The sequence below is a fragment of the Hippocampus bargibanti genome, linkage group LG04, assembly GCF_051943395.1.
Source record: "Hippocampus bargibanti isolate YZ-2025 linkage group LG04, ASM5194339v1, whole genome shotgun sequence".
Classification (NCBI taxonomy): domain Eukaryota; kingdom Metazoa; phylum Chordata; class Actinopteri; order Syngnathiformes; family Syngnathidae; genus Hippocampus; species Hippocampus bargibanti.
The window spans coordinates 18,559,976-18,578,393 of NC_142737.1; the positions used below are offsets into that span (position 1 = coordinate 18,559,976).

The 18,418-nt window shown below is 40.0% G+C and overlaps 3 protein-coding genes across 4 annotated transcripts; 1 reads left to right on the top strand and 2 right to left on the bottom strand.

The window, feature by feature from the left end:
- Positions 1-2,700: 2,700 nt before the first annotated feature.
- LOC148899363 (progonadoliberin-1-like) lies at positions 2,701-5,150 on the bottom strand. The gene is made up of 3 exons (XM_088995528.1): positions 5,019-5,150; positions 4,826-4,924; positions 2,701-4,029 (listed from the first exon to the last, which is right to left on the bottom strand). Exons 1-3 carry the CDS (start codon positions 5,148-5,150, stop codon positions 4,012-4,014), a joined length of 249 nt encoding a protein of 82 aa, XP_088851654.1. The 3' UTR covers positions 2,701-4,011.
- Positions 5,151-7,789: 2,639 nt separating this feature from the next.
- kctd9a (potassium channel tetramerization domain containing 9a) lies at positions 7,790-15,315 on the bottom strand. The gene is made up of 12 exons (XM_088994545.1): positions 15,024-15,315; positions 14,663-14,784; positions 14,544-14,587; positions 14,367-14,457; positions 14,093-14,151; positions 13,860-13,988; positions 13,537-13,604; positions 13,358-13,453; positions 13,115-13,264; positions 12,935-13,040; positions 12,719-12,852; positions 7,790-9,619 (listed from the first exon to the last, which is right to left on the bottom strand). The coding sequence occupies exons 1-12, from the start codon at positions 15,069-15,071 to the stop codon at positions 9,503-9,505; spliced, it is 1,164 nt and encodes a 387-aa protein (XP_088850671.1). The 5' UTR covers positions 15,072-15,315; the 3' UTR covers positions 7,790-9,502.
- A 173-nt stretch (positions 15,316-15,488) lies between these two features.
- Positions 15,489-18,007, top strand: ankrd39 (ankyrin repeat domain 39). 2 transcript variants are annotated; one of them, XM_088995530.1, is made up of 5 exons: positions 15,489-15,811; positions 15,891-15,993; positions 16,070-16,173; positions 16,254-16,457; positions 16,650-18,007. In XM_088995530.1, the coding sequence occupies exons 1-5, from the start codon at positions 15,710-15,712 to the stop codon at positions 16,812-16,814; spliced, it is 678 nt and encodes a 225-aa protein (XP_088851656.1). In that variant the 5' UTR covers positions 15,489-15,709; the 3' UTR covers positions 16,815-18,007. The 2 variants fall into 2 exon arrangements, with proteins under 2 accessions (XP_088851656.1, XP_088851655.1); XM_088995529.1 differs by having other exon boundaries at positions 15,876-15,993; positions 16,650-18,006.
- Positions 18,008-18,418: the final 411 nt, after the last annotated feature.

Genomic DNA, 18,418 nt, shown 5'->3' on the forward strand with positions numbered 1-18,418 from the left:
GTCGAGAAACTACCCCTGCAAACTAAAAAGAAGCGGCCTAATGGCAAAGTGGCTCCCATACATTTCCTCTCCACAACGTTGTGATCGGCATACGGCAAATAGTGTATTCGGAACTGCATTCTCATGTTTTACTATTGTACGTATTGTTTGTAACCTTGGCACGTAGAATGTGCTCTTTAGTTCCCATATTCCAGTGCATTGCATTCTGGGAGTGGCAGATTTGACTCTGGCCGCACAAACTGGAGAGATAGTGTTGCAAAGCGTCAGCCAAGAAACCAGGCCATTATAGCTTAGTGGTACTTTAAATGAAGTGTTCAGAAAAAACGCGGACATATGGAGTACAAACAGCACTTCTTATTTGCGAAAGCCACAATCTCCATCTCTTCCTTAATGTCACGTTTTGCAAGGTGGTGATGGCAGATGTGGATCCCCAAAAGCAGGCAGGAGGGAGCAGCAGGTTGTGTTTGAGGAAAATTGTATTAAAAATAAAATCAACAGGAACAGAAAAATACAAAGTATCAAATAAAGACTGCCAGATGAAACAAACACATGCACAGCATACAATGCATACAATTGCATACAACATACAACAGCATTCAACAATGACCCGACACCGGATGGTCGTGCCGGGAGTCCTTTTGAGTGTCACTGATTGTAACGGTCAGCACCAGTGAGGCAGCAAGCAGGGCTGACAGCGCTACCCATTGGTCGCCAATCCAAACGTGGCAGTCCGCCAAGGCTCGGGACGACCAGCACCTGTGCAGGTGCAGGCGGGGCCGACAGAGCCACTCGTTGGTCGCCAACTAGATCATGACACTAAAGATATTTTCTGTCTTCTAGCCCTCATTCTAAATCACAAATTGAAATTAGCTCTTGTCCATCACACCAGTATACAGTACTGTATATGTCGTCCAAAATGTGTCAAAGTTCCACACACAACAAGGATTGGATTGGATTTTTGCCTTTATTAGTCTTGCAGTGGAGGAATTTACATTTCACAGCAGCAAAGTTATGAAAGAAATGAAAGTAGAAAAGTAAAACACAGGAGCTGCTGGAAAGGCAGCCACTCTCGCGGCACCGTCTTGAAGTCAAAAGAACAAAAAAAAAACTAAATAACAAATAACATGACAACACAAAGACACAGAGGGATATTCATTCTTAAGCACTTTCTGTACCCTCTTTGTTACATAAAGCAGTTCCAGATGAAAGTGGAGAGGATCAAAGCGTCTCTTCACCAGTGGATCAGGGACATCATGGTGGAATGTGCACGTCGACTACAAGCCAAATGTTGAAAGCAAACACGCAGCTGTAGCATCCATTGACGAAAAGAGATTGTCTCACATCTCCTGTCCCCCATAAATCAGCTTCAATTCCATCCCGCGACAGTTCCATATACGCATCGGCGTACTGCGCTGACGCTCCTTCCTTCTTATCGCTAGCTCATCAATCCATTTATCCATCCAGCCGCAGACTGTCCAACAGCACCGACCTTCCACTGAACAAAGTGGGGCTGTGAAGATGCTGCCCATTACAGGCGCAAAAAAGCACAATGGCCCCAGAGCTGTCCAGCGATGACAGTCGAATGGCACCGACATTCCTCCCATTCAAAAACAGTACTGGAATATCCATGCTGCCGAAAAGGCGCAACCGCTCAGCACAGTCTCCTCCTTCATGAATGTCGTGGTCAAAAATGCTGAAAAACAATCCGTATCCGTTCCACACGACGCACAACAACACAAAGTGACAAAAAAGTGAAAGAAAACAAAAACAAGACAAAAACAACAGAAAAAGCAAGGCGCATCAGAGCACTTGCCGACGGCTGCCTACTCGGGCGCCATCTTGGACTCCAACAACAACAACAACAACTCCTGTATATAAGGCACACTCCCAATGAATGAATGAATGGTGTATTTTCAAACCTTTTTCATACGCAGAATATGGCGCACCGGACTATAAGGCGCACATTCAATGAATGAACAAAGCTTTCCAAATACTCTATATAATTTTTTTAAAGTTTTCCAAATATAATATATAAATGTATAAAGTTTTTCCAAATATAAGACACACCACATTATTAATGTGCTACAGTAGAGGCTGGGGTTCCACATTACTTTTGATACAGGGGAGAGGGAAATGGAGTCGGTGGCTGTTGACAGTAGTTGCGAGACCCAGTTGTGGCTCAATATTACGTCACATATAAGCACGTAAGGCGCATAGTTTTCTTTAGAAGAAAATCAATGCTTTTGGATGTGCCTTATACACCGGAAAATACCGTACGTATCTATGTATTGGTTTTTCATGGTTATACGTTATTAACCTAGTGACATTATTGCAAATGGGTAAAAAAAAACAGGCCAGAAAGCTGCAAATATACACAAGTACAACAAGAAACTAAGGCAAATCAATACTTGTTGACTGAATGATTTGTCCTGACTGTGATGCCCAAATATGAGCAGCTATTACAAAATCTATATGAGGTACGCGACAATGGGCGTACGTATTTGGGCCTTTACTCGTGACACTGTTTTTGTTTGAAGACATCTCGCAGATCGGTAATCGCTAAAATAAAAAAGTATCCAAAAGTTTTGATTGGTTTTATATCAACTGGTGTGATTAAAGTTTTACAGGTCTGAAAAAAGGAGACTGTTTACACTGCTCTGAGGGGGGGGGGGGGGGGTGATTGCTCTGACTTGTTAAAAATCTGTTTTTCCGCGTATTTTTAGATATGGTGGAAGTGGAATTTCATCTGTTGCCGTAGGATTTTCATGTAGTATTTTCACGTTAATGCAGGTTGGTGGGAACTATTGTACTTGTCTTTTACATAGTGACATTGCACATATCTTTATATGGTTGGTTGTTTCCTGATAAAAGCAACGCGTGTGTCTGAATTGGAGCACAGTGCGTGGGTTTAGTTCACACTTTGCGATGGTGTGAATGCAAACTAGAACGAACGTTTATCTCTCTACTCTGTTCCTGAACTGGAGACCAATCCATGGTGTAACTGCATTTTTCCAAATGTCACAAGAGTTGGCTCCAGCTGCATCGCACCCCAAAGATGATATTAAACTGCATGGAAAATGCATTTCAAGTGGTTTCTTAGCGCCATATAGTGGTGAAATGCGAAATTACATTGAATGTGTTTGATGTAACACAACACTGTACCTTAATGTACTGGACAGTATTTACTGGTTTAACAAGACAAACATCATATTTATTTATGTTAACACACAATCTGAGATGTTTTTTTGTAACCAAGGACGATCATTATATTCTACAAGTTTATAAGAAAGGCAGTGGAAAGAATACAAAAAGAAAAAAAGGTCTCATCATTTTACATTCAAAATGGATATAAAGAACTGCACAGGGTATATAACAAAGGACTGGTGCATGATAAAAGAGAAGAAGATGAGGAATTGAAATGACAAAGGGTGCAATGAAGGCGTCACCTCCTGCTTTAACTTGCTCATTCATCTTGCAAGCATGGAGCACAGTAGGGAGTGGGCGGGCTGAGATGGTGAGAGATGATGGGAGAAAACAGAATGAACGATTACATTTTTTTCATGGACAAAGCAACTTTAAATACATGGGTAAATAGTGGTATGATATAAAAAATAAGAAGGATTGAAGAGAAGTGGGACTGATACAGTCAGACTGGCAAAACAAAATAGAATGGTAAGAAAAGATGATGGGATTAAAATAGAGATAAATGAGGAAAGTGAAGCGATGAAGAGATTAAGGAAGGAAATCAGACAAAATGAATGGATGTGAGGCACAGAAGAAGAATATAGAAAGATAGATGAGAGGGGAGGATCAATATCTGAAAGGTAGGCATGAAAGGTTTATTTGTGTATTATATCAGGAACGCGACATCCTTTCCCCGCATTTTATACATTTTAACATCTGACATTTTTACATCCTGGACACAGTGAAATGTACACAAAAATCACAAGACAAAGAGTGATGCAGATCACTGTTTATTGTTGAAGCAACCACGTTATTTTGTCCAGATGATCAACCAGCAGCATTTCCCTAAAAAAGGGTGGGGGAGGGGGAACATTTTGATTTTAAAGAAATGAGATAATCAATACAGAAAACAAAAATATTTAACTTTTTGTAAAGATAGTTAAGTTACCCTAATGACCCCCAATCCACTCAAATTGGTTTAATGTTGTTCATTATTGTTATTATTATTACTTTTTAAATTGTATTTATTATTTTTCTTTCTTTTTTTCTTTCTCATATGGCACAGTGAACAGGACATTGCATATGTGGAAGTGCAAGAATTGTAAAATGTTATATCGAGATGTTTATGTGATGCATGTTCTGTTTTGATGTCCGGAACAGATGATGTTAAATGTACTAAAACATGTGACCATATTTTTATTTTTCTAACTGCTTATAAAAAAATAACAAATAAAAATGAAAACATCAATACAGAAAACAAAAATATGTTACCTAGTATATATATATATATATATATATATATATATATATATATATATATATATATATATATATATATATATATATATATATATATATATATATATATATAACATAAAAGATGTTACCTTCATGTTTATGTTACATACATACATATATATATACGTATATAACAAATAAAAATGAAAACATCAATACAGAATGAAAAAGTCAATACAGAAAACAAAAATATGTTACCTTCAGTATATATATATATATATATATATATATATATATACACTGTATATATGTAAGCACACGCACACACACACACACAAAGCTAATATATATAAACACAAACATGTTTTAGCATCTCCCTAAAGTTACTGTAAATTAAACTTACATGAAATTCTTTCATCCTGCAAATTTTGGCAAAAGATGACAAGTCTCCACACGCTAGGACTCGGCGAGTCTTGCCTAGATGTATAAATACCCCAATAACCTGTGGAAGGGAAATCCACATTGATCTCATGACGGGGAATGGTTTAAACGAATTAATGAATAAATGGAATGCCACAGGAGTAGTGGATGTTTACCGGTACATTAGTTTGCTGGTTGTAAGGGTGCAGCTCTCGTTTTCCTCCAGGGTTCAGTCTATAAGACCAGTGCTGACAGATCACTTCTACCGATGTTGCCAAAATCAGCATCCACACCCCCCAGAACTTCATCGCTGTATTCTGCAAAAGAAAAAGTTGTCCATGCACTAAGAGGCAAGTTGTGTTCAGTTGTCTGTTGTCCTTAGTGGAACCTGAAGGTTCATCCAAGGTTATATATTTGGTTTTCTATCCTTCCATTCCCATTCATTTCACTGCAGGGGGGTCTCAAAGTGGGATTAAGCAGCCATGACCTTCAGGGTGGGCAAAAACATTAATATGTGCTTTTAAAAAAATATGTAGATGTGCATTTCCATAATTAGAACAGCATTTTAAAAAGTGGATTTTTATTCAGCAATCCTACTCAAAAAGTAAAACCCATTACACAGATTCATGAGTGAAATATGTAATTACATTTTATTGTTTTATTTGATTTGGATGATTATAGTTTGTATCTTCCATCCATTTTGTCATCGGCTTATCCTCACAAAGGTCACACGCGTGCTGCCTCTCCCAGCTGTCATAAGGCAGGAGGCAACGTAGATGCTAAGTGTTTTGTTTTAAGTTATCATACATTTGGTTATTATTAATGACATACATCGATTATGCTTGCAATGAAGAAAACGTTGTGCCCATTGCCAGCCAATCGCAGGGCACACAGAGACGAACAACCATCTGTGCTCACACCTAGGGACAATTTAGTGTCCCATTGAACTGCTACGGATGCTTTTGGAATGTGGGAAGAAACTGGAGTACCTGGAGAAACCCAACCCAGGCAGAAGGAAAATATACAAACTCCAAAAAGGAAGGCTGGAGCCATAATCAAACCATGCACCTTGCACTGTGAAGTGGACATGCTTCCAGTTGTCCACTGTGCCACCTACTTTACATTAAAAATAAAATATCATTCACCATTGTATGGATTTAGGATAATGCACAAGAAACACTCAAAATTATTCCTCTGATCAAAGCTTTTCATTCAGTCTGTCAATACTTGGTTTGAGTTCCTGTGTAGTAAATTATCGGCATGATTTTCAGCTTATCTACAATATTCAACATTATTGATACACAAACAATAATTATTTTCTTTCAATGTTTTTATTTGGAACAGTCATATAATGGAACGAAAATTCCAGTCAAGTGCAATAAACATGGACAAGTAGATCTACCCATAAACCAAGACAAAACTACCATTGCCCCATATTGCATTCACAATATGTTTTCAAATAAATAACCACAACTCTTCCTTTGAGTTTCACACAAACAGTGAGATACGCCACCATTGCCTTCATCGATCATTCTCACAAGCTTGGTACCTTCTGTTAGACAAAAGTATTGCATCGGAGCAGCCCTCAGCTACAGCTAAATGTTTTTCGCCGGTCAAAGACAGAAAAGCACATGCAGACAGACACGGTCCGTCAAGAAGATTATTCCTTGACAAAAGAACCTCTCTCTAAACCTATTTACAATCTTTTTTGAAAGGTTTGGAAGCATTGGATTGAATATACATAGCAATACACAATTTACATTTTGGGAAATGAGAAGATATGTTTCCTTGTGCAAATAGGTTCAAAGCATCATTAAATGATTATACGTTGAAAATTACCAACAACAATCACCATGAACATGTGACTAAACCATTTAGGCAAAACAAGATAAATATTTCACATCTCTTATCTTGAAAGGTAAGACGTGACTCTGACCTACATGAACATTTTCGTAAGCAGCGCCACAGTGAAATACATGCAAATGGATTACAAAGGGGAGCGGTCCACAGAGCACAGGAACAAGAACACATACATATTTTGAGCACAAACTACAAACTGTCGTAAAAGAGAACAGTGACAGCTGTAAACTTTGTGTTGCATACCTGAGCTGTGTTGACATCTACCTAGTCGCATAGTTTCACAGCATTTTGACCTTTGACACTGCTCTTCTGTGGCTTTGGCTTAGATATATAAAGCATTGTATGAGGCCAAAGTGACTTTTGGACAAAAGCAAAGAAACACAGACATTTATCTGTGAGACCACGACTGATTCTTTGACAGCAGCATTTCAAAACTGCAACCAATGTCTCGTGAGAACTCCTTACTCAATCAGTTAAGTGAATTGAAAATACTGGACATCTATACATATGCAGATAAATAATTGTGCCAAACACTAAATGATTGTATTCAGTCTATTGCATTCAGACACTTCACCATACATTAAAGACATTATTTTGTTTTATATGCGGCGGAACAGCTCCTCCATAAGTCATTACGGAATCATGGTGGATGGGTTTGCGTCCCACTGGTCCTAGCAGAAAAGTTACCTATGACAGACAGGACCTTGGTGTGGTATCAGACAAAGCAAAGCTCAAGAACCACCAATGATAACGAAAACATTTGGATGACTTTTTCTCTTGCCTGGGCGCAGTTGACCAGCGCCCACCTCTGGAGCTCGGCCCAGAGGTGGGGCTCGTTGGCGAGCACCTCATGGCCAGGCCTGTGGCAGGAGCCAAGGACCGAAGGGGGACACGGAATGCCACCTCTCAACCAGGAAAAGCTCAGACGAGTTGAGGAAGTTGATAACCTGATCACAAGCCAGTAATGACAACAGCATACTGGCAAGCGCAAGCACACTGTATGGGTAGCAGGCTGCATAAGAAAATATATTGTGTTTATTTAATAGCAGTTTTGTCAACCCACAATGGCTGAAGGAGAAGAAATGGATTTGGTTGGAGATTTACTGTTAAAGCCATTTTCAACACGGACTTTTCTAGAAAAAATGCACATCATTAAGAAAGGTCGGCCAGTTATTTCATGGCTAATGGTACCCTGTAGTTAACTTGTAGTAAACCTCACCACACTTTTTTCAGTCTGGATTGATTCGGACGTAGCACTACTGAAGGCCTAGCGATGAAATCCACGGCCCACCACTGCTTATTACTGAACGGGATCACTGCATGTACATTGGGGTTCACGTCAATAGATGAGAGGGTTTGGGTGGCCGGACGGGTCTTGTCTATTGTTGGTCCCTTTGCACCAAACTGAAGTACAAATCCTTCCTGGAGTCCGTGGAGGGTAGGAGAGAGGGTGTTGCGGAGCAGTTCCGCTCTGAACTCCCTTGTTCTGTTGGGAGATTTCAATACTTATATGGGCAAGAACAGTGGCTCTTCGAAGCACATTGTTGGGAAGAATGCGCTTCAATTCCAATCTGTGGCAGACCTTAAAACACATCTCAGAGGAAGTGGAGGACATTGAGTCCAATTGAACAGTGCTTTGTGCCTACTTTGCTGAAACAGACACCTTTCTGTTCTGTAAGACTCCGGGGGCAGTTGATGAACACCAGCTGGGAACGCAGCTTTGGTGTGTGAGGAGTTTGTCGAAGTCATGTCTGGATGACTTTTGAAAGATTTCAACAAAATTCAGGTCAATTATCAGAGGTCCCGGGGGTTGGACACAGTGCCTCATCCTCACTATCGTGGGAATGGGGCACTGTCTACTTGACTCAGGATGTTGAGAATTGCTGTAGATAATACTTCAAAGACCTCAATTCCCCTGATGTGTGTTCTCATGAGAAAGCAGAGTCTGGGTTCTCTGAGGTGGACTCTGCTATCTCCGGGTTTGAAGTCACTGAGGCTGTTAAAAATCTCCTTTGTGGCAAAGTCTGGAGACTTAACGTAAGTGCATTAAAGGGGAAGATGAAAGAAGAAATAAAAGATGAAATCTCACTGTATCTATTAGAAAACGATAACGGAACGGTGCCCCCAAACATGGTATGGGATGCACTCTGAGGTGGACTCTCCTATCTCCGGGTTTGAAGTCACTGAGGCTGTTAAAAATCTCCTTTGTGGCAAAGTGTGGAGGAGGTCTGTCCAGAGTTCCTAAAGCCTCTATATGGTATGGGACACTCCTAGTTGACACGTCTCTGCAACATTGTGTGGCCCTTGTTTAGTAAAATGTCTCTGGATTGGTCGATTGAGTGATTGGATGTCCTTCTTTTTGAGAAGGGAGACCGGAGGGTGTGTACCAACTACAAGGGAATCTCGTGTTTACGCCTCCCTGGTAAAGTCTATTCAGTGGAGAGTAGGTTGGGAAATTCAGAAGGAGCGATGTGGGTTTCCTATTGTATGGCCTATTCCGTACGTGGGCGGCCGGTGTCAGTTTGGTCCCCAAGTCTGGGCATCCCTGCTTAAACTGTTGTCACTCAACCTCAGATAATCGGAAGAGGATGGATGCATGGATGGTGGATAAACAGATATTAAAATACATCCAAAACAACCCTGGATAAATAGTGTGATATTTAAAGCTATCATGAGATGGATAACATGTCAGGGACTTCCGCTAAATAGGTATTGAGATTGACGAAGTACACCGTCAAGAATCTGTCATTGTTGAGTGATTAAAGGATCCGTCTGCGGCTGAGTTGATGTGCATGCTGAGTTATCTAACACTCTGTGACATGTGCAGCGGCGTCAGCATCTCTTCGAAAATGGCTCCTTTTACATTGGAGCCCCTCAGGTTAGCCTCTTGTAGATCACAGCCAGACAGGTCACAGTTCTGCACAAGAAAGCAGTTATATACAAGCCATTGGCATACAAACAATTAGAACAATCCTTGCAATGATGGGAAACGAGATTCGGCAAGCTACAATCACATTAAATCATTCTTCCTTGGCTCATATGCCGCGCTACCAACACAAGTCTTAAAGGACAACCGACGCCTCCGGACAAGTTGTGTCCATAATTTGTAAAATCACTTCAAATGACTTCTACTGAGCGTATTTTATAAAGATTCCACCGCATATAGCTACATTTTACGTTTTAAGACTTGCGCTGAATATTCAGGAAGTCTTGTTTTTGAGTTGGTGACGATACTTACCGTGACGTCACGTTTGGAATGACCCTGACCGAGAAAGCGACACACAATGTATTTTGGGTACTTTGTTTGGTCTGAAAACTTCATGTTGATCTGTGTTGTTGGTGAAATTAGAATGAGAACACATAAATAAAATTTATTATTATTATTATTATTATAAATAATGCAATGGTGAATCATTGTGTGTTGCACCAAGACTACTATTTGATACTAGTTGACACAAATTCCCAGCATACAAATCAGCCCATTTCCAACGGAGCTTGGGCGCCATCTTGTGCATTTTCTGGGACACTACATTGGAGTCCTGACAGCTCGGATTGATACGGAAGGACTTCTTGAATCAATTGCAAACATTTATGCTTTCCTCTTCAAAACTATTTGAATCATATTCACAATTGGATGAGTAATAAGAAAGCATGTTCTCCGAATCTGAAGCCATAGTTTTGATTCTGGAGCAAGGAAAGACGTCCTGGCGTGACGTCACGAACAAGGGGGCAGGACCTTCTGAAACTCGCCATCTCCGTGGTCATTTTGAAGTAGTTTTGGGACACTTTAACTCATTTATATTGGTGTTTTGCATTTCACTAAAAATATCAGCCACGCAGGCTGATATTTTTAGTGAAATGCAAAACACCAATACACCAGTTTTGGGTATTTTAGATGCTATAAAACGTTTTTCTGATGTCAGTTAGGAAACTAAAAAATGGTGTCGGTTGTCCTTTAAATAAAACGTAATGTATTGTCTGCACCAGCATAATCAACAAACAAAACAAATTGGTTTGTTGATTGTGCCAGAATTTCCATTGAGATAATGCACCTTACCGAACATGGTTGTAAAAAGGTAGCATATTTGTAAGGACCTCAACATAAGTGCACAAGATAAATCAGAAACAACAAAAGATAGGAAAAAAACAACCACATGACTTAATACTGGCAGCAATTAACGTTTTGGTTACTACATTTTTGGATTCCTGTTATTTAAGGGCCGTCATTGCATTTCAAATGAATTTTATTTTTTAATGGCTTATTTATCTGGCCAGTGGGACTTGTCCTGCCAGATGGGAGGAGACAGAATGAAGGATGTGAAGGGGTCCATATTTGATCAAGGCGACTCTACTTTTAAAACAATGCTCATACAGATGGGACAGTCGATCTGTGGTGAACCAAATACTTTTTAAGCTTGTTCTGTACTGTGTGCGGGTTTTGGAGTGGACATGTGTAATGATGGAATGGCCACTTTTTCCAGGTTTATCAGGTACCATATTTTCCGGTGGATAAGGCGCCCTATAGTATTAGGCGCACCCCCACTGAATGGTGGCTTTTCAAAGTTTTCCCATATATAAGGCGTACCGGACGATAAGGCACACCTTCAATGAATGAATAAAGTTTTCCAAATATCATATATAAATATATAAAAGCTTTCCAAATATCCGACACACCACATTAGAGTAGAGGCTGTTGCGTACTACTTCATCCACAGGTGGAAATGGAGTCGGTGGCTGCTGACAGTAGTTGTGAGACCTGTTGTGGCCCAACATTACTTCACATATAAGGCGCACCTGCGTATAAGGCATAGGCTCATCTTTTCAAGAAAATGATGGCTATCGGGTGTGCCTCATACACTGAAAAATATGGTATGTTGTGACAACAATGACACTGACACAGTGGATGACACTAAAGTTATGGTTAGCATGATGTTGATGTTTTATAGTGGCTTGCTGCTTTTAACACCAATATACCATGTGAGCTTTCACTCAAAATAAATTCACAATTTAAAGGACAACCGACGTCCCCGGACAAGTTGTGTCCATAATTTGTAAAATGGCTTCAAATGACTTCTACTGAGCGTATTTTAAAAAGATTCCACCTCATATAGCTATATTTTATGTTTTAAGGCTCGCGCTGAACATTCAGGAAGTCTTGTTTTTGAGTTGGTGACGAGTCCGTACGTGACGTCAGAAAAGGACCGTCTCCTCACCGTAAAAAAGACGCATTGTAGCGTCTAAAAAAGACGCATTGTAGCGTCTTTCCATCACGTCAATGTATTTTGCTGTGCTGTTTTTTTTAACCATGTCTTACACCCAAAAGCCGCCAGTAGAGGGAGGCAAACTCCATGGAAAGATAGTATCAGCCTGTGGAAATGAGCTGATTCATTCCTCACCGGAGCTGGTCGCCATTTTTTTGCCTCTTCTTGGGTGAGACATTACCCCCCGCCCGTTTGCCTCAAAATGGCCCAAATAAATTCTTTAATCGATTGCAAAATGTATGCTTTGCTCATCAGGACTATTTGAATCATATTCATAACTGGCTGTGTTACAAGAAAGCATATTCTCCGAATCTGAAGCCATTGTTTTGATTCACAAGCAATGCAAGACGTCTTGGCGTGACGTCACGAAAGGGGGCGGGACTTTCTGAAAATGCCCAATTCGCAGCTCAATTTTTTTGCAGATTTTGGACACTTTAAGTCATTTTTATTGGTGTTTTGCATTTGACTAAAAATATCATACTGCATGTTTTGGGTATTTTAGATGCTATAAAACGTTTTTCTGGTGTCAGTTAAAAAACAAAAAAGTGACATCGGTTGTCCTTTAAATGTGGAAGGTAGATTATTTAAAAATTACCTGTAAAGTTAATAAAAGTTTGGATCAGTGGCAAAAAAAGTTTCAAATATGAAAAACTCGAGAAATTATAGGTTGACCACTTCCGCTGCTTGATTGAAGCTTAAAAAGAGTTACATTATTGATTTGTTCAGTGTTAATGGCTCTGATGGTCTCATCTCACCTCAAGATCGGTCCCTGCTAAAGTGGCGCCCCGCAGGTTGCAGTTTTTAAGCTTTGCATTTTTCAGAGTGGCCACCCGCAGGTTAATGCCGGTCATTTGACTTCCTTCCATGTCAACTCCTTTCAGGTTTGCTCCTATTTGCAATGATAACGACTTGTAACAAAGCTACAAAGAGGCGATCACAGATGGCTTGTTCAAAGATGTGTAAAGGATTACCTTCCAGGTTGGCCTTCAGACCAGAGGGATCTTCAAAGTTACATCCTTTCAGAGAGGCCCCCTCTGCATTGGAGCAGAGCATCTTCACACCTTGTAGGTTAGCGCCCTTTTAGATACCAAGCATTAAGAATCGACATGTTTCACGGCAAATGTCAAGATTAGTTACACAAACTGACACACATCCAGGTTAGCGCCGGATAGATCGGCCCGCTCCAGATTGGAACAACACAGGTTGGCGTGTGTCAGATTGCAGCGGCTGAGATTGGCCATCTTGAAATTGATGTAGCGCAGATCCAGCCGGGACAGATCCGCGCCACTGAAATTAAGACCCTGAAATACGTAGTCACAAGAGGATCAGATCAAATGTGTTAATGTGTGTGCCTGCGTGCGTGCCTGCGTGCGTGTGTTTTAATATGGAATTACCTGGCAACGGAGCTCTGATTTAGTGGGTGTGGCCAAAAGAAAACGCACAAACTCCTTGCGGGAAATGGGAGAATGGTCCTCAGGTGGTTGTGAGTTCTGGTATCGCGGCGTATAAATGACAGGTTAGCGCACACACATAGGACATAATGACACTGCTTGATAACATCTAACAACAATACCTTGATGACCAATTCCAACTGATCGGCAAGTTGCTCAATTCCAAAAAAACGAGCCTCCTCAAGAACACCTGGAAGATATATTACACCACTGCTCATAGCTACAAATTATGGTAAAATGATTTTGAAATTATCTACTTATCTACTTGCAATTTTCTCCCTACCCCAAATCTGTGAATGCGATTTTATATGGCCAATTTTTTAGGTCCTCTTCCCATGTATTGCGGTAAACAACATCAGATTTACCAGACAGAAATATTGGGCAGGACTTTATGCAGTAGATTAGGCTAACTTCTTTTTGTTTATCATTATAAACATTTCTTTACCTCTTATATTTATCCCCTCATTGATGATGAGCTGGCCATGCCTCAAATAATTAAGAATCGGCTCAAAGTATTCAGGGCTGCGGTCAATGAGATAGGCCCCATGCTCATCTTGCTTGTTTCCCCAAACATCTGCAGAAGAGACACAAAATGACTACGGTAAATCAACTGCAACCAAAGGCTCACATTGAAACTAATTTGAAACAGATTTGGGTAGCTTTATTGCAGCAATGTACCTTTCTCCCTAAACATGTGTGCAAGCATACTCTCTGGCTCCTTGCTGACCAGCGTACTCCTGATTGACACATTTCAAAGTCAAGGTCAGCTTTATTGTCAAATATGCTCATATGCATGACATACAACACATATGAAATTAATGTCCTCTCGGACCCAGAGTGCAGGGCATGCAAGGCACTTATAAAGTGGCTATTTAGTAACAGGATATAAACGATACAAATCAGAATGTGCATGAAAGGGTAAACTTGAAATTTTTAAGACTGTGTTACATACCTGGTAGTGGTGAACAGACGGCCACCAATATTCAGGGTCAACCAGTCAGTGTGAGCACCTTGTTGATCAGATCCAACTTTGAGTTCATTTTCTGTGATTGTATATACTGTAAGTGATTGTCTTTCCACTTCAGGTGTTTCAAGACACAAAAAGTAAATACGGCTATAAAAAACTCACCAATAAATGGATCGCCTTCTGAGACATAGAGCACGTCATCATCTCTATTGAAACCAAGGCAAGAATATTTAGGAGGAATTCAAGAAGACTACGCATTTACATAATTTTGTTGTGCTTACCTAATGAGGGCAATGTCATCGATGAGACCTCCCCTGCCATTATATAAACATGATGCTTTTACTCCTAATTTATTGCTTGCTACAGATAGTAAGTCAGACAGAGACCCATACACTGCTACAACCTGAACAGAGAAAATGCATTTACTGGAATTATGTTAGTGTTAGTCTTAAGCAATTTTGAAATAAAATGGCGAGTCAGTGGCTGATTAAATTGTGTCAGATGCGTATGAAGTGCAATGCATGACGGAAACTTAAATCTGTGAATGAAAGAAAACAAATGGCTGAAGCCACAAAGGTATTAAAAACAATTAAAAATGACTGTTAAATATAGCAGATCGCACATCAGGGCGTGTTTACCTACCTTGCCATTTTTAGATGTCCCGTTAACAAATAACGTGACTCTTCTCATTATTGCTCTTTGGTAATTGATAAGTACGTGGTCGGAATTTGACAACAACTTCGTGACTGTCACCTGACAAGTACAGTGTCTCAAGCTTGCTAGCTAGTGATAAAACAGTCAATAACACGAGACTAACGTTGCCTTCAAAGAATTCAAAAAATTATCAACATATAAAATATCATTGCAAAAATGCATTGCTTTAAACCTTTATATTATAAAATTAGAATAAAACTTAAATGAACCCGGCTATAGTTAGAATTAATCATAGCCATAAACCACCAAGGTTCTCTTTATATGAAATAAATTAAAAAAAAAACAACCGTTTTGGAGTACATTGAAGGAGTCTTCTACCTACTTCACTGCTATTGGTTAAATTACACTAACGTCATTGCGTAGGGTACGTCTTGATGACGTACCAGGTAGCGATGTTTATTCGTTTCAGTTTTGTGTTTATTTACAAATCACCCATCTACTTTCAACACGTCTATTTCTGAGCACTGTCCCGGGGGCACCGAAGCGTTTCCCATCTGACTTCGGGCAGAAAAGTAGACGACACGCCCTACTTGTCGCTCGTCAGTCGCAGTATTTAAAAAAAGAGCGAAATAATTAACAAAATTTCAAACCATTATTAAAATTCGCTTTAATGAATGTTGTGCATCACATTTACTCTTCGTGTTTTTGATTGTGTAAATTTGGAGGGCAGACCTGTCATTCTAGTGTCGTGCATCTCAAGTTTACCGATTAAACTGGTAAGAAGCTAGGCTATTGTTTGTCTTTTTTAAATTGGTTCAACACTTAAATGATGAATTTTAGTTTGGGTCCGTGCAGACGAACGCAATGGCTTCTGATGGAAAACAATGTTGTTGGTGCTGCACCCTTCCTGTCTCTGCCAGTGTTCACCAGACAATGAGTGAGATGGACTTTGAACGAGGTGTGTCTTTAAACTTTTAAGACATTCGAGTAGAAATTGTCCATTGAGTTGAATATCCAAATGTTATTATATTCAGGTATCTGGTCTGCTGCCATGGATGGAGACTTGAAGCGAGTACAGTCACTGATCAAAAGGGGCACACATCCAAATATCAGAGATTCAGCCGGATATACAGCTCTTGTAAGTGCCCAAAGCAGTTTTGCAATCATCATGTTGGTCATTCCTTTTATATGAAACTAAAGTGTTTCATTCTGTTTCAGCACTATGCAAGTCGCAGCGGTCATCTCACTGTATGTGAGTTTCTTCTTGAAAATGGTGCTTGTGCATCTCCTCAGACCCCAGGTGGTGCCACACCCCTCCATCGGGCAGCATTCTGTGGTCATGTGGATGTCGTTAGATTGCTGCTGCTCCATAAAGCTGATCCAATGAGATCTGATGATGACGGTGCGTCTCCTTTACACAAGGTAACCTATTCATGCCAAAGTAATATGATGTGCACTACTTTGCTGCTGTGAAATGTAAATTTCTCCACTGCGAGACTATTAAAGGCAAATCCAATCCAATCCAATCCAATTGTTTGGTGATAACACAAAAACTTCAAATTTTCTTTCAACCGTTCCTGTTTGCTTCTGTTTTGATATAAAATGCATGTTCAGGCTGCAGAACAAGGTCATGAAAATGTGTGTCGGCTACTTCTGGAAGCCTGCCCCACACTTTGCACCCAGAAGAACAAGAGGCTTCAGCTACCCTATCACATAGCCCCCCAAGAACATTTACAGAAGCTTCTGAAAGGATTTCTTTACAAATACACGGATGTTTGAATACCACCTTTGCCAGTACAGTGCAACAAATCTTCAAACTGAGATCAGCACTTTCTAGCAGCCCGAGACCATGTGAGGATTCTGTGGAGCTCTCAAAACTGCTATGACATGCCGAGGAAGCAGACCCGGACTACCTTAGTGTTTTTTCTGTTTTTTTGGGTGTTGAGTCGCTGCAGGTTGAATTTACGCCCGAAGGGGTCACTACAATCGAAGTTTTAAAAAAATGAACTTCATTTCGAAACAGGTTCTGCACTTTAACATAATTTGGCCATCGCGCCCACAATGTCACCGTGATGCAAAAATGTGTGATTGTGTGTCAATAAACCTTTCCATAACATGTGAAGGTAAGAATGAAAGTACAGTTTGACTATGTTTTATATGATATCCATTATACAGTGCATACTCTACACTTAATGATCTATTGTTACATTTATAAAACGTACAGAACCCCATATTTAGCAATTACAGTAAAGTCTCGTTATATCGATATCGGATATATCGATAGTCCCGGTTATATCGATGCTATTTACATGCTTTTCTGTGTGTTGACATTTATGACTGTAGCTTCTTTTTGATGGCAGTATTATCCCAGTCGGCAGGGGGAGCAATCCATTAAATACTCTCTCAGCCAACCACGTGAAGTGACCTCATTCATCCTTCCTACTTGTGTTTAGAAAACTCGCCGTCTGTCAGTCTGAAAGACCATAAAAAGTCAGAGTAGCTGCCATGGTCAATTTTAACACATTGCCTTACATAGCGAAGGTGACCAAACAGCAACATATGAAAAAGCCACATTGTAGGCTGACACTTATTTTCCATTTGACTTTCAAAACTTAATTGGGTGTTTCCATGGTAGCAAAACCTACATGCCTTATTTATTTTGTCACTTCTCAGGCACAATTCTCTAATTTTTACCTCGTGTTTTTAAATGGTCTTGCAAATGGGCTGGTCAACATACCCCGGCAGAAGTAAGCATTTAAAATGTCACAATTGTAAACTAAATACAGTATATTTCCAAAGGTGCTCCTGACATGAGATTTTCTCCAGATGATGGCAACAACCTAAACAACACACAGTACAAGGAAAGTAGTGTTGGCTCAGTCCTTAAAGGTGACCTACAAAAAATGTTTCATTGCCAAGGTGTGAGTCAAGACGCATTTCAAGATGGTGCAAGACTCGAGCAAACAAATTGTTACAGGATATAACAAAAACATTTGTTGCGGGTGCATATTTAAGTTTCTAAATTTTCCAGGTAGAATGATTGAACCCTTAATACATACATTTACAGAAAGAAATTTGACTTGACCATGCAGTTGCTCCAAACAAGATTTCCAACTGTGGAGTGTAAAGAATAATCAGAAGAGCTGTACAAGAGTCGGGGACTGACAATTGACTTCTTAAAGATAGATAAAGGTGTTCTTATCTTATTTTATCTTAAAGTTGCAGGTATTGTCACAAAATATTGAGCTCTTCACTTCGCAACCAGGCCTCAATGGGGCTCACCATACAAGACCATGTTAAAGCTTGCTCAAAGTTTGCTGAAAATTTCAGACAAGATATTCAAAGTCTTGGAAATTATAGGCTGGTCTGATGAGAGAGAAATG

What these genes read in the sequence shown, in the direction of transcription:
- LOC148899363 (XM_088995528.1), bottom strand. Translation starts at nt 5,150, where the DNA reads ATGAAGTTCTGGGGGGTGTGGATGCTGATTTTGGCAACATCGGTAGAA. An exon ending in ACCAGCAAACTAATGTACCG is followed by an intron (nt 4,925 to 5,018) that starts GTAAACATCCAC and finishes TCCCTTCCACAG; the next exon opens with GTTATTGGGGTATTTATACA.
- kctd9a (XM_088994545.1), bottom strand. Translation starts at nt 15,071, where the DNA reads ATGAGAAGAGTCACGTTATTTGTTAACGGGACATCTAAAAATGGCAAG. An exon ending in CGTCTGTTCACCACTACCAG is followed by an intron (nt 14,152 to 14,366) that starts GTATGTAACACA and finishes TGTGTCAATCAG; the next exon opens with GAGTACGCTGGTCAGCAAGG. An exon ending in TATCCGGCGCTAACCTGGAT is followed by an intron (nt 13,041 to 13,114) that starts GTGTGTCAGTTT and finishes GGTATCTAAAAG; the next exon opens with GGCGCTAACCTACAAGGTGT.
- ankrd39 (XM_088995529.1), top strand. Translation starts at nt 15,710, where the DNA reads ATGTTGTGCATCACATTTACTCTTCGTGTTTTTGATTGTGTAAATTTG. An exon ending in CAAGTTTACCGATTAAACTG is followed by an intron (nt 15,812 to 15,875) that starts GTAAGAAGCTAG and finishes GATGAATTTTAG; the next exon opens with TTTGGGTCCGTGCAGACGAA. An exon ending in GTGCGTCTCCTTTACACAAG is followed by an intron (nt 16,458 to 16,649) that starts GTAACCTATTCA and finishes ATGCATGTTCAG; the next exon opens with GCTGCAGAACAAGGTCATGA.